Here is a 22,431-nt window from a genome sequence, read left to right as displayed (position 1 = left end):
TAACTTCGATAATTTTATGAATTTTTTTTCGTTTTTTTTTGTTATAAAGAAATGTGAATGTTATACAAAAATATAAATATAGAAAATTCTATGAAAGTTAATTAAGTAAATATCATCATGGGGTTCATTGAGTAGACTTCTCAGCCCCTCTTTTCTTTATTATTTATTGGTATTCCCTATAAAAGTTCATAAATCGGGCACTTATTGCATTTAATAAATTTTCATTGTTAATAAAACATGCTTTAATGATGGTGGTTTGGTCATGTTATGGAATTTCCATTGTTTCTGTTCGGTATTCGCCAATTTTATTATTATTTCCACAAACTATGAATAAAATTATTATTTATTACGCTTTCTTACTTAGACGAAATTCAATCTTAAAATATCAATTGAAAAATTCTTTCTTATTTAGGAATAAAGGATAACCACTTAACTGAAACCGTATTTTTCTGTTATCACATTAGAAAAATTAAAGTTTTTTAATGTTTTTTTTTATTTCTTATAGGATAAACTTATTTATTAGTTCGGTTGTCTTAAACACAAATAAAATTTTAATCTAACTGACACATTTTTCTAAATATTACTAGTATATTATCGAATATATCTTAAATAGTATTCATATATATATTTACGTAGCGAGGAAGAAAAAAAAAATCTGAGCTGATAGTACAAGAGCCAAGAGGAGAAAAAAAGGCAGTTATTTCACCCCAATTTTTGATTACTTAATTAAAAAATAGGTATAATTACTAAGCGAAATTGTTGGGTCTGCCAAGTATGGGTAAGAGAATAAAAAATGGTGGCTGTTTCAAAACGTTAAAAATAATTAATTTTTTATTTGGAGTTCTATTTCTTAAAATCAATATTAGAAAACCTATGAGAGTTTCATTTAAAGTAGAGTAAATTTGCTAAAATGTAAGCCCTAATAGAGATATTTACGTGCAATAGTTCTCAAGATATAGCTTTTTAAAAAGCAACATTTCATAATAATGTTGTATGGGACGTAATGAAAGATCAGAAGTTAGTGAATTTATTTTGAAAAATATGTATCTCAAAATCTATGGACGTTCTATTGACGTACAGATGTGTATTACCACTAAAATTAAAGCTAGTTTCATGAGCTGTAAAGTAGTTTATGATGTTTTGTTTCGTAGGAATAGTAGTTTTCATGAAATTTTTAAAATAAATTGATTTATAGTTGTTGGGACAAATTTTCATTTCCCAAATTGATATTCATATGTGAATATCATAAAAACTACTACCCCTAGGAAGATAAATGTCATAAACTACTTTATAGTAAGTTAAATTTCCTTTATTATGAGTGTTTGCATATGTGCGTCTTATGGGTCTAGAGATATATATTTTTTATAAAATCCAACATTTCATACGAACAATTATAAATTAACATTTTGTGAGTTTTTTTGTATTAACTACTTTATAGTAAATTTAACTAGCTTTAATTTGAGAACTGGCAGACGTCAGTACGTCCAATGGTTTCTGAAATAAGGTTTATCGTAAATCGAACATATTGTCCGAATAACTATAAATCAATTTATTTTAGCAAATATCATGAAAACTACTATGCCTACGAAGGTAAAGGTCATAAACTACTTTATACCTCATTAAACTAGCTTTAATTTGAGTGCTAATATACATTTGTACGTCGAATGGTTATTGAGATATAGATTTTTCAAAATAGATTAACTTACTGGTGATATTTCTGTACATTTTTATAAAATATTGCTTTTTAAAAGGCTATATCTCGAGAACTATTGGACGTAAATTGCTCTATTAGGGCTAATATTTCAGCAAATATGCTCTTCTTTAAATAATGCTTTTTTAGATTTTCTAGTGTTGGTAGTTTTTAAAATATAGAACTCCAAATGAAAAATTTACGTTTTATTAAGGTTTTGAACAGCCGCCATTTTACCTTAGTAGACCCATCAGTTTTGACTAATAATTATACATAGTTTTCATTAAAGTAATAAAAAATTGGGGTGAGATAACTGCCTTTTTCCTCCTCTTGGGCTCTTGTACTATGAGGTCACTTTAAATATGTGGAAACCAAGTCCCAAAGCAGTTTTAATTTCTGGTTAGACTAAACCGCAATACCGTAAGGTCGTGCGGTCCATGTATACCTTTCTCCTTATTTTTGATTGTTATTCCTTATATTTAAATTTCAAACTTGTTTCTTTGAGAATTTGCGTGCGTGTATCATTATTGTACCATGTAAATTTGTTCTTAAAGTTCTTTAAAAAGTATAGTCATTGTTTGCCATTATACAAACTTTCAGTTTTTGTAACAATTTACGAATTTAAAAACTTTTAAAATGTATGCGTGTATTCAATTTTAGCTAAATATTTTCTTCAAGTTCTTTGTTTTTTAAGTATAAAAAGTTCATGGTGTTATTTAGCCTGCTTAAGATATTGAAGGTTTATTAGTGAACCGGTTTTATTTTATTTTTTGCAGAATTAAGTATAATTAGTGGAAATAAAGATTTTTTATTTAAATAGCTTAGTTGCATACTAGTAAAAATAATTAAAACGTTTAAAAATATTTTTATAACTTATAACAAAAAAAAAAAAAAAACGAATTTTTTGTGCATAATTCTCATTTTAAAATTCATTCATTAATTGATTTCCTTTGTAACATTAATATAGTTTATTTTTCAAACATTAATTGATCAATTAAATTACAATATCCATACGCTTGGCATATCATAGAAATACTGAAGTTTTATTTTTCTTTATTGCTGCGAATTTTTGGCCTATAATAAAATGTATATATTTTATATAATTCTTAATTTTGAAACAAATGTTATGTAATTATTAGGTTAATAGGTTTCAGCTTGAAAGATGTTTTATATATTAGACAGTGGAAATATTTTTGATATTTAAAAAAATTGGAGCAAGTAGTCCTATTTGTTCGTTTTCAAAAGTAAATGATAAGGCTTGAAATTTCCTTAGTTTTCCTTAATTTAATAATTGAAGTTAAATCGTCTTCTTTGTAACATTAATGAAATTGTAATAAAATTTATGACAGGCACATGTTTATTACTTACATGATGAAACTGCTGTTCTGGAAGTTCTACGGCAGTGTCTCTGATATTAAGGAAAACAGCATTCACTGTGAGGTATCCACCCTTTTTGTATGAGGACCGTAGTATTATTTCTTTGATCTTTGCAATCATGTTTCGCTCGAGGAAGGGAAAAAGGATCTATTGAAAGCACATGGGTGGTTTTGAAGAATAGATTGGTTTACAGATAGATGTCTGTATATCTATGGTTAAATTGAAATTTGTGAAAAAATTCTCTTTTGGTTTTTTTTTTTTTTTTTCTAAAAAGAATCCTTGGTTGAATATATGAGGATTCATAAAAAGGACATCGCTTGTTAAATGTTGTAAGTAACTGAATCCGTCTGTTGGCTTGTTTAATTTCTTTTTCAGGGCAGTAAATATTTCGACTTCGTTTTAATACTAATCAATTGACCTGGATTATGTCCTTTAAATTGGGGACATTTCATAGAATAAATTCAAATTATCTACCTTTTAAAGGAAATACTTTAGTGTACTTGTATGAACTAGCTATTCTGACATCGCAACATCTGACAGTAGATATCGAATTAAGTCTAAACTTTGCTACTAATTTGAGCCTATAAAAGCTCAGCCAGCTTATTAATTAAAAAGCCATCATTGCTATTGGTATATCAATATTTATTCAATATTTCAATTTTTCTTTTTAGATTTAATATTTTGACTTGTGATTACAGTCCTTACACAAAATATCTTACAAAGCTTTATTTGCAACTTCAAACCAAATAATATACAACTTCATAAATTTCAACAATTTTTGAGTTGGTAAATTCTTCCTTTAAAGAATTATTTAATCTCTATATAATATTAACCTTAAGAGATTAATAAGTAGGCTAAGTGTTTTAAATCCCACATATTATATTTGTAAAAAATTGTTTATAAAAATTCGATTTCAATATTCTACCTTTTTTAGTAATGTTCTGGACTATTAGCCATTTTGAAACCATTTATTAAAAAAGTTTTTAATTTTAGTTGGGTGTTTGTAGTGGTAATTCCTGTCAGGAGTCCTTTATTCATAACTCATTAATGAAATCATAAAGTTTCGGTGCTTTCACTGTATCTTCAGGTGGACTATTATTGTTGTTTTCTTTTGACATATTAATATTACATCCCTATGTATATTCTCTACCCTAAATATTTATTATCTAATGGTAAATCAATCCTGTCTAATATTTATTTAAGTTTGCAATACAAATACTTAATAATTTAAGGACTAAGGAGTGTTTATGTAGAGCTTAGATATAGAGCTGAATATCCTACAAATTTTCTTTTAATCGTTTATTTACAAAGATGTTTCAATGTCTCATATCTCGGTATAATAATATTATTTTTTTTTTTGTAATCTTATTTTTCTTCCCATGAATATCCTTGCCTCTAAGAAAAAAAAATAAATGGATTCAAGGAATAAAAATATATAACAAAACTTTTTTGAAATACCTTCGAGGAGTATTTCTAAGTTTGAGGAGTGTCTCTAAGTTGCATTTGACCGTGATTTCTAAACAAACATATTTTGGATGATGTAGGGTAAATAAATAAAAATAACGACCGCTATCTTTGATCATAATTAATGAAACTTCCTACACATACATTTTTTTATCTTGTTTCAAGTAAGAATTTTTTTTTTAATTTTAGAAAATTTAACTACCAGTTGGGTCGTAATCGCGGAATGAACAGACGGGCAAGCGAAATACCATAGTTGGAATAGGGCCTCGCCTATGTTTGATCAATAAAACAATAACTTTTGATAAACTTTAGTTTTACTGCCTCAGTATCTGTAATTTTAACGGATAGTATTTTTATATATGTATATATAATGTACACATATATATGTAAAGATGCTTACCTTCAGGCTCTAACCTACCCCCACCTCTAAATAACAATTAAGTGCGGTTTACACATGGTTTTAAATAAAATAACCTCTGAGACTGTTATATGTCATTTATAATTGTAAGAGTGTTACAGTGAACTAAAGACTATAAGAACTGATTTTGTTTTATAGGTATATATAGTTAAAGATTTAATGTATTATTTAATTTTAACTTGTCATTAATTAATAAAACAATTTTTTTATAACAAAAGAAGTTTATAGTCTTGAAGTCTATAACTAACACAAGATTATATATATATATATATATATACGTCGGAAAATGAATAGTTGTAAACTATTTTTGTTTCTCTTTTGACCGCAACCCTGACCATCTTCTTATATATGATAGTATTTTTAAATCAATATTTATTATAAGCGGTCATTTATCAATCAGAATCAAATGAAAAATATTTTGAGGGAACATTCATCTTCATCATAATAAAAGAAAATGATATAATATTTATTAAAAATTATTGTTTTGTTGAGACAAGCCTTTAATTGTTAACCTGTTGTAAATTTAGATAGCTGGTAATAGTGTGTAAACGAGATGGTTTTGTTAGTTGACTGTCCTTTAACGTTTGCTCTTTGTTGAATTGAGGTTCGTTAAATACGTTTTTGTTCTTTATTTTGTAGAGCTTGTTAGTGTTCTTTCTTTTGCCTCGAGGGCCAGACTTGTTCTCGTTAAGGATCCTTTCTGATTAGAACGCTAACTTAGCCCTTGATAGATCACTACAGATCCAGGAATCTTTTTTCACACCTCCGGGTTTTTCTTTTTTTTTTAATCTATTTTATCAACTATTAACGTTATATGGGCCTTATATGGGTTTCCGCAATTATGTTCTTTGTAGAGGTTCAAATAGTTATTTTACTTATGTTGGTTATTATTTAAAACAAATATTACATTTAATAATAGCAGTTGTAGAAATGTTAAATATTATATGTGTATAATGTAATTATACTGACTTGTAGAGGAGTGTTGGGCTCTTGCGGTGCTCTCTCGTGAGGAGGATAGAGTTGGGCGAGGCACATGACAGCCTCGTTGCAGAACTTTAGGCCCATCACCTCCTCGTCCTCCCTGCCATAGCGGAACGTCAGTGTTACCTGACCAAAGATCTGAAACATATCAGAAAACATAAAAATGATGCATAGAAATGAATCCTTGTCATAATTAATAAAGATGATACATGCACAGGATAGGTTTTTTGTTGGCATCGATGTTGATTTTTTTTTACTTGAAGGGCTCTTCTTTTCAGCTAAGGAGTTGAGCTTGTAAGGTCAAAATTTTTTTAAAATATCGTTTTTTTTTGTTTTGTTTTTTCATACCCTCCTGTAATGATGTTAGTGGGCGTTTGGTACATACATATAGGAGGTATGCTATATGTATAGCTGGGTGTTAAGGATACCTTGGATTGCCTATTGGCATTATAAGGTTAGGTGAGGGGTCCAATGAAGGTTGTAACTTGGTTGGCTTATGCTAGTGGATTATTGAAACGGGGAAGGTTATATTTTAAAAAATCGTCTCATAATGTTGTAAATTTTATGAAGCCTTCAATTGACAAGTCTTCGGGAAGGGGATTTGTTTCTTAAATCCACGGTTCAATTTCCTATCGACTTCTTCCATTCTTTATCCTCTTTGAACCCTTCTTCGAATTAGCCGTACAGCAAATAGAGAACTGCACTGCACAATGTTTTAAAGACTCTTATACCGAAACAACTACTCTTTTCTTGACGATAGATATTCATTTTACTAGTGGTCCCTCTCTCATTTCTCTAGGCTGTGGCAATCAAGAATTTAAATGCGGCATCTCTCACGATCTGTGTCCGCAGTAAACATTTTATTAAACGGAATTATTGTAAGAGTACTAATATATTTATGAGGAGATGGTTGGTAGGGGGGGGGTCAGAATATAACACAAGTAAGTTGAAAGAAATTATTTAATAGTGCCAACGTTTCGGCCAGAATTTCTTGCCATCATCAGGGCTGCTAGTAGGAAATCGGAAAACTAAGTAATTCAACTTATTTGTGTTATATTTTATTTATTTTAGTTTATAGACCTGTCGATTTATGTGTTTTAACTTATTTATTCATTAAATTATTTTATTTTATTACTATTATTATTTTTCCTAAACGTTTTTATCCATTCAAGTATTTCTTTTAACCAACTTTTTAAAAAGGAAAGAATTGAAATATTTGTATTTAGTGTATAGACTGGAATTGATTGTAAAAGGAAACTGTGAGGAAAAAACTGTTTTCTTTCTATTTTATTATATTATGTAATTATATGTAATTTATATATGTCCGATCACGGGTTGATTAGTGTGCTGTGTAATGTAGCAATCCGATGTATTTGGGCAGCATGGATGAATAAAGGATTTCTCTCCTGACCGCACCCCCAACTTCTTCTCCTCATATCTATTATCCACGGTTAACTATCTTCTCATCATTTGAAATATATTTGTATTATTTTCATACTTTCAGTGATGAATAGAAATTAAATGACCTGTGTTTAAAACAAATAAATAGGTAATAATAAAAATGGCTGCGGCGTGAGATGAATGAAGTTGGGGAAGGTCAGGGCACGATGCAACAAGTGGTTCGTTCGTAGACACAGCTTGATAGTGTCGGTTTTATTCTTACCTCTCTTAGACAGATTCTTATGAAATAATTTAATATTAGTTAATGTTTCAAGTATGTAATTTTTTAAATTTTAGTTAGTAGTAATATTTTAAATTTTTAAAAAAAAATTACTTTTGTAATTAATATAGGACTTCGGATTGATGCAACTACTCGTTCAACATCGGACTGACTTATTTATTAGAAGGTAATTATAAATACATAAATAAAGGAAGTGATGGCGTAAACACTACTTGCTGTTTTCTGCCTGCAGACTTTAGACCAGAATACTTACGACTAACATACTGTCTTAGTCTCAGCATACAGACAGTTTCCTCGACTAATATTAACTGTATAGAGGTCTTTACATGTGATTGAAGAGGTCCTTATATATTTACAAGATATAAGAAGGGCATCTATAAGATACGATTATCCATGAAGAATGAACATTTACCCTGCTAATCTGTTCAGTAGATAATTTGAAAAAAAAAATTGAGTTAAGGTAGTCAAATGATGCCACACTGTCTCTTCTCTTTGCTTGCCAAAGTGGGGGAAATTCATTTTAACACTACGCCCCTAGAGTGCGATCTACGCCATGAGAGGAAAATTCAATTATCTTTTGTTAAAGGGTGGGAGTGGAAAGTTAGTTTTGTTTTAACATCAAGTTATGTCTAGTTAATGGTCTTCGGGCGCTTTTATAATGATTCCCAACGAACCATATTTTTTAGATATTTTTAATCAATGTTTAAATATTATTTCTAAATACATGAGTATTACTAATAATATAATGTTATTAATGATATAATTTTTAACAGTTTATTTTTCGAGATGCAGGACCTTACGAAATTTATCATCTATCAACCTTCTTCCTGTATTTCGATGAAAACACTTGGCGGTAAGATTTCAAGCTAACAGCCCTGATGAGGCTAGAAATTCTGGCCGAAACGATTAAATAAGTTATTTCATCTTATTTGTGTTGTATTTTGACCGCACCCCCCAATCATCTTCACTACACTTGGACATGGTAATAGGTAATAAGTAAGTTAATAGTTCCCCTTTGTTGTGTAAATACCCCTTCCTGAAGTCGACCAGGTTAGAGTTCTTGGCACAAACCACCTAACTCTTAACTAATGCTTCTCAATTTTCCATATTGGAAGTTTTCCAAATTCCGACGGAAAATTACTAGTGTTATGCGACCTAGTCTCTTTAAACGTATGAGAAAAGCGATATATATGTAAATATCGGCTCTTATCATTCCAAGCCTTGTTCCCGGCTTTCCGATGTAAGTTTTCGGGAAACATTAGCTTGACTAAATTATTATTTCTAGCTGAATTGTCTAGAAGAGAGATAAATTGAATTCCGATTAGTTTTGGGATCTTTCAACATGTACTCTATATTTATTAAAAATTCTTAATCAACTTTTCAATTAATGAAACTGAAATTGGATTTACTATTTTCTCTGATTTATAGTGTAAGAAAAACAAAATTAGCTTAGATAGTATTTTATAACTAATTCCACCATTATATCTCAGTGTGGAATATATTTTGGGTTTCTAATTATATAATATATGATATCCAATATCAAATTGAAAGGAAAAAAATAAGTTTTTCGAAGTATATATATTTTATTCTAATGAGTCTTCTGTATGGTAAACATTTTTTAATAGTAATGATATACTATTTTATGTTTCAATAAAATTTTTTATTCCTACTTTTATATAATTTTTTTTTACAAACTAAAAGTCTAGAAAATCTTTTGATGGCCATCTTAAATTTTGGTGTTCAAAATTGTAAGTTAAATCTAGAGTTGTATGAATTTACAAAAAAATTCATGCTGAAACAGATTATTATTAGTATTTGAAAAAAAAAAAAAATTGTACTTGAAATCCTTTCATTTTTGCTCATCTTTCACTGTAAACTCAACTACCCTAAGATGAAAATTAATAAATCATTTTTTTAAAGCAGTATTTTTTTAAGTATACTTTGCTGAAATTTGAGCTTCAGTAGTACTCCTTAAGTTCAGTAGTTCCCAACACAGTTTTTCAAAAACTGTAAAAAAAAAATTTATTTTCAAATTTCAAAAACTCATCATTTTATGAATTTATTTTGGCAAATGTCGTGGAAACTGCTACTCCTGCCATGATAAATAATAGCAATTAATTTTTGGTACGTTTACATAGCTTCAATTGGTGTTCTAATAAACATTTCTAGTTCCTAAGATATTTCCCAAAATAAGTACGCAAAATGTTGATCTTCTGTTAAATGCAAAACATTTCTTAGTTGAGTGTAGGAACTATTTTTCGAACTTCGTATGAGTATCAGTTTTCTTTATGATTGCCAAAATAAATTTAAAAAATATTGATTTTTTTGTTTGAAAAAAAAAAACAATTCTCAGAAACAATTAGACATAAAAATGTCTATCAGCACTCAAATTGAAGCCAGGTACATGTTCCATTCAATGGTTTTTAATTTTTAACTTCATAGATGTAACAGCTTCCATTATATTTACCAAATTAAATTCGCAAATTTTTGAGCTCTCGTTATTTGAAAATGAAAATATTTCTTATTAAAAATGTTATTTGAAAATATGCATCTCGGAAACCGTTAAACGTAAAGAACTCTATTATGCCTCTGATTTTTGAAGATTTATGAAGAAGGTATTCCATTTTTCAGCGAGGTAAATGGCTTTAAAGGTATCAAGCACTCATTGAAAAATAAACGAAAGTGTTTGGCTCATCAGTTTTTCGATCACCATTTTGTGATTTTTTTTATAATAATAACACCGTATTTTAAAATTTTTAATTACAGAATTTTCGGTCATTTGATGTCTAACAAAAATAGTCAACATGTTTGAAATATTAAATATGGGAACCATAAAGAGAGGCATTCCGTATGGTTAGGTTTTAAAAATCTTCTTTCTCATCCTCCTTAAGTGCCTTGTGCCTTGCTGAGTGGAAGAGCCTCTAACCACTTGGTCCACACATCTCGGTCTCTGGCCAACATCTTTGTCTTTTTTTCGTTATTATTATCTTTAGCGTTTTCCCTCTTTCCAGACCTGGTCGTTGGATATGTTCCATATAGCTCCTAGGTCTGCCTCGTGGTCTTCTAACAGTAGTCCTCGCCTCTATTCATTTTCTTGGCGCTGTCTTCCTCCATTCTACAGACATGTCCATACCATCGGAGCTGTCGGTGTTCAATCACTCATTTCACTGAGGGGATCTTGGGAAGTTCTTCTCTTACTCTTCCATTCGTTATCCTTTCTTCCCTAGTTTTGCCCAATATTCTTCGCAAAAATTGCTTTTCAGCAGCCGTAATCCTGCTCATGTGCTTGTCTTGGGTGATCCAACTTTCTCTGCTATATAATAGTTTTGGAAGATATATTGCTTTAAAGATATAGAGTTTGATGTCCTTACCTACCTCCCTCTTTCCCACAATAGTATTGCATATCTGGTAGTAAATATTATTTGCTTTATTTATCGTATTGGACATTTCTCGGTCTATTTTCCAGAATTATTGAAAATCAGTTCAAGGTAGAAGTCCACATTTTTTTAATACTTCATCATTACACACTATTCTTGCATTGCCCACGTCGACTTCATCTTTGGTGAATGTCATAACCAATGCTTTTAAAAAACTATTATTTCAAAAAGATACCAACAGCGAACAAAAAAATTCAAATACTATTTTTGGGGGAATTCACCCAAAAACCTTTATCTCCTCTACTATACATTTGCCGAAAGTAGACTTTATTGAGCATATACAAGTTGGCAGGCTGATACACCGCTTGGATGTGAATTACGAAGCACAAGCTGCTTATCATTGTACCCCAGTGAACTATTCGTTATCTCTTCTGTTCGGATGCCCTTTCGATAACCTGTCGTCACGAATTTGTTCACAGTTTCGCTGTAGTTAAAACACGAACCAATCCGAATACTTTAAAACTTGTATATTCATCTATTCACTTAAATTATGTTAGTTTTTCTATTTTAAAGTAATTAATTATTATTATGATTACATTATAATACAGAAGAACTGTGTTTAGAATAATGTGGCCGAAGTTATGTAGAATAACACAAAATTATGTATAAAACATATACATCCCGAAATAAATATCGATTTAACATTTTTAAAATGTATATAATTTTATTTCACTTATAGTATTTCATGAACAAATTCAACCCTTTTTACTGTTTAAATTTTTTATTGCAGTGAAAGGTTGGTGCTAAAAAAAGCTAATTTTGAATATTTTCATAATCCTAAATTACACGTTTTCGTACCTACAACTTAATCGTTTTGTCCAACATTAAAAAAAAAAATCTTAATATTATATTCAATGATTATTTATCTAACAGTTGGTTTTTATTACGTTATTATCTTTAGTTATTGTTTCTCCTTGTACGGTGGAGTTTGGACTGCTCTTACAGGGAGCAAAAAAAAAATGGTAAATAATTTGCTGGGTAGGTATTTAATTCACTCTTAGGAGATATTGCAGCTAACCATCGAAAACGGATTAACATCCCTACATAAACATGTAGTCGGATAATAACTCGGGTTTCGGAATTAACGGATAAGAGAGGGGCTTTGCTTTAGTCAGTAGTGTAGAAAGTAGTATAATGGCGTTCAATGCTTATTTCGTCTATCCTGTTTTTAAGCAGTGCATACAAATGAGGAGATTCATTAATTCGTTTGTTAAAAAAATAAATATGATTTATGAAAAAAATTTAATAAATAAAAAATCAGCTAACACCATACTGTCTCAATGTTGTTTACGCGACATTTAACATGAATTCTTTAAACCCTTTCTGAGTACACTTTTTGAGTGTAACTAAGCTATAATACTCAAATCAAAAGTTTTAACCGTTATTAAAAAAAAAATGTGTTAAGTAATTTAAAAACTCGGCCAAACATTATTAGAATATTCCTTCTTCACCTTTCTAATTATCATATGACTAATAAAATTATGTTTTATGAATTGTGCTCGAAACTTTTAGAACATGAAAACTATTAATATATGTATTTCTTAATAATTGTATTTTATTGATAGAAATGGATTTATTGTTGATTTTGATGATATATATTGGTCCATTGTATAGGTTATTCATTGTTAATTTCAAACTTTATTATTAGTTACGAATTTTTCCTTTCTTAAACTTAGAGTGGATTAGGATACCATACAAAAGGATACACAATATCTGATATTCTTAATTATCTATAATTTAATATTTATAACTATTGTTCATTATAATAATTGATCGAAGGATGTAAAAGAAGGTCATTAGGTAGCTGAAGATGTTACTCCGTTGTTCAGTTTGACTACCGAAGGAACTGTGTCGGTAGGAAGTGGTTGTAGATTGAGGGTACATCCGCCGCTTCAGGAAATGTTGACATTTGATGAGGAGGAAGATGATAAGGGGGTGGCAAGGAGCTGGAGGTTGTATTAGTGTTTGGATGGCATCGTCGCTCTTAAATCAACTAATATAAATATATTTATATAAACGAATATAAAAATTAAATAAAAATCTTATACATATATATTGATACTTTTTTTCCTTGATTTTTATTCAGATATACTTTTCAGATTCTTGAGAATTAATCAAAAAGATAACTATATTGAGGCAACGTTTCGCGACTTAATAGTTCGCTTGGTGGTGTTCTGAATTTTTTTTTCTTTTTCTAAACTAAGTATTAAACACTGTAATGCACAGAATACAAATTAAGATTAATAAATTGAAAAAAAATTCTTAAAATAGTTTTATAACCGAGTGTTCCGCATAACTTTAATTACCAATAGGACTAACAGGTTCAAGCTTTGTAGTTGAATTGGATAGGAGTAAAAATGGATTAATGTTTTTTGTTTTTCCCCTATTATAACTTTTCTCTAACAGGTAGTCTGTGTTGCATTTTGTTCTATTTGTTCTTTGTGTTGTTTGGTCTCAACCGCTTTTACTACGCATTGTAGACTGATAGGATATAGAATAAAAATATATATATATATCTAAATTCATGCACCGGTATAAAAAAATAATTTCTAACGAAATCTAAAAAAAATGATCACTATTAAAAATATAAGAATCGTGTTATTTATAAAAAAAATTGAATTCGTGTTACTCTAAATGTATCAGACATAATGAGTAACACCAAAAATAAATAGAAAAAATTAAAAACAGAAATAATAATGTCTACTTGCTGGAAAGAACGGATTGAATATGAAAGAACACATACTTTCCCTTTTTCCCTGGCCTTTCTCCATGTCACTTACCCGTTTCTGCTATAACCTTATACTAGTTAGTACTACTAATATTAGTGCTATGTAGAACACACAGTTATAAAACAATTATGTTATTATTAATAAATCATTGTAAGTAATGTTTCTATTTGTATTCGACCAGTGATGCGGCGAGAGGGATGCGCTGGGATCTTTTGAGCTCTGCTCTACCCCTCACGAAGGGGATGGAGTGGGCTCAGGGATCCTCAGGTCGATTGTGTAAATCTTGTATATAAGAGCGTAAGTGTGACAAGAGATTATATTATTGTTATCATTATTTTATTTTATTTATTTATTTTTTCATACACATAGTTTGATTATGATTTTCTTTATCCTTCTGTTTGTATACATATTAAGAGAGATTTTTTTTTCATTTATTTATTTATTTTTATTCTTATTTTATTTTATTTTCGTATGAATGTGATCATTCGTCACTATTACATATTGCCACACTCACTACTGTGTGGCAGATTGTAATATTTATCAATAAATAAATAAAATTAAAAAAAAAATTGTATTCTATACATTTATGTGTTTAATGATTTGTCGAAAATTATGTAATTTTTTTTCACTATAGGGCATGAATATGCAAGTCTCGAAACGTAGCCTCAATATAGTTGTTTTGTTATTTATTGATCCTTAAGAACCTGAAAAATGTAATCATTAACATTCAAGAAAAAAGAAATGTTATTACTATATCTATAAGATTTTTATTTGATTTTGTATTTAATTTCCATATATGCGAATACGTTTACTATATAGAGTTTAATTTATTAATATACATTAATGAAAAAAAAATCTATGGCCTTAAGGAGATAAGGGCGAAATATTTTGTTTATATCTAAAGAGTTTTTGGTTGTTGTAGTTGACAGGCCTTAAGAACCGAAATTCAAAAAATGATGATGTAATATATGAAGCGTTTTTTCGGTTATAATATATAATGATAAACCACTAAGAAAAAAGAGGAATCGTGGAAAACAATATGTTTTATGGAGCTGATGAAATGGATTTGTTTTTAGTTCTATTATAATTTAATAAAATATTAAAAAAAAAGGCCAAAAATATTTTCATTCTTATAATTTAAAAAAATTTTGATTTTATATTAAAATTATTTGATCAATATTTTTTTATTCATTTTTATATTTTGTAGATTTTTTTTTCGTATCCCTGATTCACCTCTGTTTGTCTTGTGCTATTGGTTTCCACTTCCCTACATTTAGTCCTCTGATATCTTTGTTTATTCTGCCTAACCATGTGGTTTTAGGTCTATCACTTGGTCCCTTACCAGCTGCTGTGGGACTCATGGTTGTGTTGACATGAACGCTTTAAATATATCCTTCCATTTTTTTAACTGTTATATACAGAATTTTAGAAGTTCGCACAGGTTTTACAAGTTCATAGATGCTATAAAATGTTTAATTCTGTATGCTAGAAAACATAAAACCTATTATTTAATATAATTAAATTAATATTTATAGATGTTTTAGTGGTTATGATTGGTTGAGTATATTAGAAAAGACAAAGTAGTATTGATAACTAACATTAATATTCTCTTTCTATGAATTTATTAATAACAAAAATGTATGATATCCATTATGTATCCATATACCATGTATGACTGCATTTATTGACTATACTGAACGTTAAATATTTTCATACATTGTCATTTTGGATATTCATAGTACCTTCTCTAAATTTTAAATCGGTTGAATTGGGACTTTTTCTGTACCTCTAATACATGCAAAGCATGCTTTGTTGACAAAATAAAATATCTTCAGATTTCTTCTATCTCTCTACTAATTTTAAGATGTTTAATTTTTTATTGCGGTGTCTTTTCCTCTCTTTAAGGCAATTTATATATCCGAAGTAAAGGGCATTATTTCAATTTTTATACTTTTATTTCACTTATTTAGTCTTATCACACGTTTTTGTTAAACTGTTTTTGCTTTATTCGGAGGTGTAAATTGGTAGCTTTAACCGTGACTGACCTTGAAAGGAGTTATGATTTTAGAAAACACTAAGTATACTTTAATGTCAGTATATATACACCTGATGTAAAATGAAACACCTTACTTTTGTTATTTGTTTTGTTTTCATTTTTAATATTATTTGTCATTAACTAGACAAAAAGACAATTAGAGACAAAGAAATACTTTATTTAACTACAAGCAGTGTTGCCCAAATATAACGGGTTTCCAGAAGTGTACAGCAGAGTTGGGAAAAAAGTTATTAAAATCACTTTTCTAATACTTTAATTTGAAACTGCAGAACGATTATTATGATTACAAATAATTGTAATGGTTATTGCAATTACTTATGCGAATCCGGCTGGGCAGAAAATTGTTTTCTGTTACACTGTAGCCGTGAGTCATCTCCTGCGGGTTCTGGAGCCCTCCTGGGGTGGGTCCACCCAGCCTCTTAAATTGGGTACCCTTAAATGGATAAAAATCTGGCGGTCGAGCGTGATTCTGACCAAATCACCTCCTTATACAACCGTTGGTCTAGTAATAGTACTTCTTTTCAAAGTACTGAACCCCTTACCCTCCATGGGTTGTAGCGGTACAGATTTTAATTATTTTTTTCAAATATTTATTGTAATTTATTTATTGTTATTTACAACTGCATAAAAATATATACAACAAGTAAATTTGCTGTAGGTGACATAGTGACATAATACAAACATGCGGAGAATCTACGCATTGATAGAACTCCAATAACATTTCTAGAGAAGAAAATCTCGAGGCCATCTTATTTTCAGACGTCTAGGAGGATTATTAGGTAATGAAGGAGAAGCCAGGTTAGAAACAAGTGGATTTGGGTGGTTGGGAAGTTTATCATGGAAGGAATGGTTCTGTATCTGGTTCTGGCCAAATCGCCAAGATATGGGACATTGAGGTTTGATGGATGAGTTGTATTTTTTAATATGTACATTGTTTAGGATGATATTAAACATAAATTTTCTGATCTCTAAGCGTCATCGGAAGTTCCTTTTATAAAACAAAAAATATAATTTTTGTTTCACGTTCTTATAATTGTAATTTCCAAATACCTAATTAAGAATAATAAATGGCTTTGTTAAAAAAAAAAATTATTTCGGCTGAAATCCCACCTTTCCTCCCTCCCACTTTTTCAAAGCGCTGAATTAAAGGCATCGATTATCTGAATAGTCTTTACGAAATCTGTTATGTTGTGAATTTTAAAATTTTTCTGTTAAAAGGAGTTATAAAAGCTGTAAAAGCCCAGATAAGTCCCCGAGCTTAGAGGAAAGGAGGTAAAAATGTTGGATGTTTGCCGTAGAGTTAGGACAGGGATGAGCCCGGCTTTATGGTCGGATGAAAATAAAGGGTATCTCTCTCTTCCTCTGGGGGCCTTCGACCTTTGTCATTTTTGTAGAAGGAAATTTATTCAAATTATAATCAATTCACTCCCCTTCCTAGTTTGAGATTAATTTGTCTCGGAATAAAAAAAGCTTGGCAATCCCGAATTTTATTATTTTTTTTTTTTTTTTTTTTTTTTTCCAAGTGTTGCTTTGTCTGAGTTCCATAAAAATAAGCACGCCCAAGCGCTCAGCATTACGGTAGCAGAATATCCGCCTAACATTTTCCTACTTAACATTCTGAAGGATATCATACATAAAAAGAGCGAAGTTATTTTTTTAATCATAATAATGATAATTCAAACATATAAAAGCTAAAATATATTTTTTTAAAAATATTTATTTATTGCTATTTACAACTGTACATTATAATACATTTAGTAAATCTGATCTAAGTTAAATTGGAGTGTTACAGGGGTGTAGAGAAACTACCCATTGGTAGCACTCTAATGACATTTTACATTAGCTCGTAGCCATCTTATTTTCAGGCGCCTCGGAGGATTATCAGGAATGCAAGAGAATGCAAGATTAGAAACTAGGGAGTTTGAGAGTTTATAATGGAAGGATTGATATCTGGTTCGGGCTAGATCGGTTACATAGGAAACATTAAGGTCTTTATGTATGATTTTATTTGTGACAAAGTAAGGAGCATTGAGGATTTTACGATGGATTTTGGATTGTAAGGATTGAATACGAGAGGAATTCGAAGGTTTAGTGGAGCCCCAAAGCTCAACTCCATATGTCCAGATTGGCCTTATTACAGTCATGTAGATCAGTCTGTTGTAATGTGTTGGAAGTTTAGACCGTTTGTCTAGTAAGTGCTGTAATAGTCGAAATCGACGACAGTTTCCTGTCTTTTCAGTCTGGTGTGAGGATTCCAGGTTCCAGGTTAATCGCTAGTCCAAATGCAGTCCAAGGATCTGTTCGACAGGGGTAAGAGTAACATCATTAAATGAAACTGTAGGGCAGTCAGTAGGTTTACGACGAAGGGTAAAGGTGATTTGATGGGATTTGTTGGAATCTATCTTAATCCTCCAATTACGACACCAATCTTCGAGCGCTGTGATATGGGATTGAAGATTTTGGGATACAATTAATGGATTATTATTCACAGCGAGCACACATGTGTCATCGGCATACGTGGTGAGGATAGTGTTAGGATTTGGAATGTCAGCTGTATAGACGGTGTAGAGGATGGGACCAAAGAAAAGCTAAAATATAAATTTATTTTATGATAGAACCGTATCTGTTTGGGAAAGCAATAGTGAAGGCTTTATTATATTAAGCTGTAATTTCATAATATTTTAATAATATTCATAAAATGTTTTTCTAACAATATAATAACATATTATTAACTTCTTCCGTCCAAAATCACGTTTGAGATTAGCAGTAAATTATTCTAGTTTTTCAGTTGTCCTATTGCTGTCTTGTTCTATTTTCATATTTGTCATATAGCTTAGTTGCTTTAATAGTAACAAACCTGCAAACAAAGAACAAAAAAACAAACAAACAGTGAATTTCACATATTCCAAAAATATTACCGTAGTCTGGGATTTTTTCTCTACTGGAGTCGTACAGACTGTCCCAAAACTGTCAAAAATAACTCGTCTAAGCTACAATGTACAACAAGCAAACTTTACTTTTTCAGATTTACCACATTTAAAGCAAAGCATTATTTATGTATTTATTCAGTTTACGATCACAATGCTACTCTCTTACATATCATTCAATATATGCGTATACATATATTTTCTCAAGTCCTTCACTAAGAACCTATCCATTCCCTGAGAGGATTCCCATTTCGTCGAAATTCGGAATCCACTCAGTTTCGCCGGGCAATAAATATTGACTGATCCACATGGGAATCCAATCTACAACATTCTGAAGCCAGCGATTTAGGATCCTCGCCACAACCATCATGTTCTCATTTCAATATGATATCACATATTTGCACTTTTTCAGTATTATTACAAACACATAAAATATTATTAAAAAATAAAGGTAAATCGTATATAAAATAAAAAATGTAAGACGTTATATCGGATGATTTCGGAACATAGTCATATGTTTTCTATTTTTTAAAACTAATTATAAAATTAATAAAACCAACTCAGTTACATAAATGGTTATTAAAATATCAAAAATCATTATTTATTTTTTTTAGTATGATAAAAATATATTAGTTTGGTTTTTATCGTTAAAATATGTTAAATATTTTCATATTACTTTCTAATTATGGACTTCGCCAAGTAACATATATATAATTTTCTTCTCGGTTATAGTGTTGATGTACACATCGTAAAGAATCTGATATGCAATCTAAAAAAAAAATAGATTGTTTTACAAATTTGTTTAACATGCGATAAATATTTTATCTAATAATTTCCGTGTTCCAGTTTATATATTATAATAAAAAATCCTCACCGAATATTAAGCAAGGAAATTTTTACTAAGACATTTAAGTTAATTATTTTGTTATAGACAAAATAAGGTAATTGAAAACCGAATAAATGAAGGATAAAATTTCGACTGATGGCAATGCAGAACAAAGTGTTATTCATGAATTAATTTGTGTTAATTTTGACGGTTTAGTCGGTCAAACACATCATTATGCTGGCTTAATTTAATATTTTTTAGTTGTTTGAACGCTATCATAATAATTTAAATTCTCTTCCATTCTAACGTTTAAATATTTAAGGTTTTTTATGTCAAGCATTGAAGTAAATTTTGACGGTTTAGTCGGTCAAACACATCATTATGCTGGCTTAATTTAATATTTTTTAGTTGTTTGAACGCTATCATAATAATTTAAATTCTCTTCCATTCTAACGTTTAAATATTTAAGGTTTTTTATGTCAAGCATTGAAGTAAATTTTGACGGTTTAGTCGGATTGGAATTACTGCGATTTCAGTGTTTAACTTTTTTTTTTTTTAAATGTGTTTATATAATTAAAAGACCAGTCTCATATTTGTCGGAATCAACATAGGTCTAAAATATCACAATGTAAAATGAAAAATATAAGCAAATAAACAGGATTAAAATTGTATTAAAAAAAATTCAAATACTTCTTTAATTCATTATTTTTACTTATAAAATTCCTTTTACAATTATGCGCACTTATTCATACAATTAGTCTCTGTGTTAAAAAATTCCATAATAAAATTAATGTTTTAAATGCATTGCCCTACGTAAACTAGATTAAATTAAATTGAACAGCTTGTTGGAGCAATAATCGGATTACTCCCAATTACCCACTCTATAATGAAAGAATCCTCCCCAATCTAACGAGGTCGTTATAAATACGCTCTCCAAAAAAGGGCTAGAATCTGAACTTATTAAAGCTTGAAGAGGGAAGATTTTATCGAGAAGTTACGCCCACATTATATTTTATACCGTTGAATGATTTAATATAATTAATACATGACGTAAAGGAAGAATAATTGGCCCATCTCCCTGTAAATGTAGTTTTTCGTCGAGTGCTTTATAAAGTTACTCGCGGTTCTGTTCCTCCTATTCAGTAAATTGATTTCCATGAAATAACCTCACATTTCATTCTATATTTAATCTGAATAATACTCACTTGAAATAAAATAATCCATTAATACATAATTTTATCTGGACGAGTGTAACTCAGTGGAAATGAGCTTGCCGATGAATTATTCAAAAATGTTGTCCCTGGTTTTGATACAGGTCCGCTTTTATTTATAATAAAAAATCTATTGCGGTGCGCGCATCACAAAACTTTTACTTACCATCATCATAGGGTTGAAATTATTTTTCGCCTCTTTGAGGTTAGATATATCTATGGATATAATCTTTAAATTTTCTTGAGACTGGTTATTATTTTTTAAATTAAACAAATTTTATCCAATTCTAGTCTCCATCCTCAAGGACAATCTATCACAAACAGCTTTTATTATACATATGGTTTTTAACAATTTTAAACAAACAACAATATTATTAATAAATTATATTATATACCTTAATACAATTATAGAACCACATCAATTTTAAAAAACTTTATACACGTTTATTATAACGTTATTCTGCCCAGTTCAATAATTTCAGTCCACAATTATCCTGTGAGACATCAAAATAGAGAATCGTATAATTTTATTAATAAGCAATCCTTAGCTTATGTCTAATTACTTAGTTTGTCAATTCAACCCATTAAATTAAAAATTAAAACTTTTAATCTCAGTTAATTTTCACCATTATAATTTATCTCAGTAATATTTGTAACCTTACCCACACTCGGGTCAGGCTTTTAATTTATTTATTTCAACTATATTTTGGTTAAATTTCCTGTTTCTTTTATTATTACAATTCATACTAAGGTTAATTATAATTAGCAACATTAATTTTATTCCATATTTTTCATAAATTAATTTTACTTTTTAAGATTTCTTGTGTCTGTTTTAAAATTCACTATATAATTAATGTTTTCTGATATGTAAATAGACTCAAGTATTTTTCTTTTGAATTTATTATTTTCTTTGTGTAAAATCATCGTATTTTCTAAATCGAATGTTTGCATGCTGTGCTGTTTTATTGGGATTCTCCTTGTTTTTTTTTCATCATTGCTGTGTGATACATTCTATCACCCAACAATTATTTTGTTTCACCTTTGTATATCACTGGACGATTTAGACATAGCATTTTGTATATCAATTCATTCAATGTACTATAATAATTTAAAATTTTATTGTTGGGTCTATAATTTAAAGAATATTCATTAATATAATAATCTTTAAAAGATTTCTGCATATCTTCACATAATCCCTTTATATGATTGAATCCATAATTTTTTTATTATTATTTACCATTCCGTTTTCTGTTTTTAACTTTTAACGTTAACTTCCCAAATCTTGCAAATTAATTTTTTGGGGTAAAACTTTTCTAGGAATATATTAAAGATTTTTACCATATGTAACTTATCATAAACAGTTATTCTTTTAGTTTTTTTTTTTTTTTTTTTTATATGATAATTAGTTACATTATATTTCATATGATCAGAGTGGCAAGAATAGTAATTCAATATCATATTTAATCCCAGACCACCAGTTTGGTTTCCGAACATCACACTCCACTATCCAGCAATGCACACACCACATGATGTGGTTGATGTTGTCTCGTCTTCATTGGAGCGCGGAATGTACTGCTCGGGAGTCTTTCTTGATGTAGAACAGGCTTTTGATCGAGTCTGGCACCCAGGACTGC

General features: G+C 29.5%; 1 protein-coding gene across 1 annotated transcript in view; it reads right to left on the bottom strand.

Annotated features, from left to right (window-relative positions):
• LOC106689242 (phosrestin-2) overlaps positions 1 to 22,431 on the bottom strand; it is a gene marked incomplete at its 5' end in the record, with an annotated part of 174,560 nt that overhangs the window by 37,067 nt on the left and 115,062 nt on the right. Inside the window, 1 exon segment of the mRNA XM_067052379.1 lies at positions 5,919 to 6,068. Coding sequence (XP_066908480.1) covers positions 5,919 to 6,068 — 150 coding nt within the window.

The sequence above is a fragment of the Halyomorpha halys genome, unplaced genomic scaffold (assembly GCF_000696795.3).
Source record: "Halyomorpha halys isolate HHAL.00 unplaced genomic scaffold, Hhal_1.1 Scaffold1311.1, whole genome shotgun sequence".
NCBI lineage: Eukaryota > Metazoa > Arthropoda > Insecta > Hemiptera > Pentatomidae > Halyomorpha > Halyomorpha halys.
This window is presented reverse-complemented; position numbering and strand designations above follow the sequence as displayed.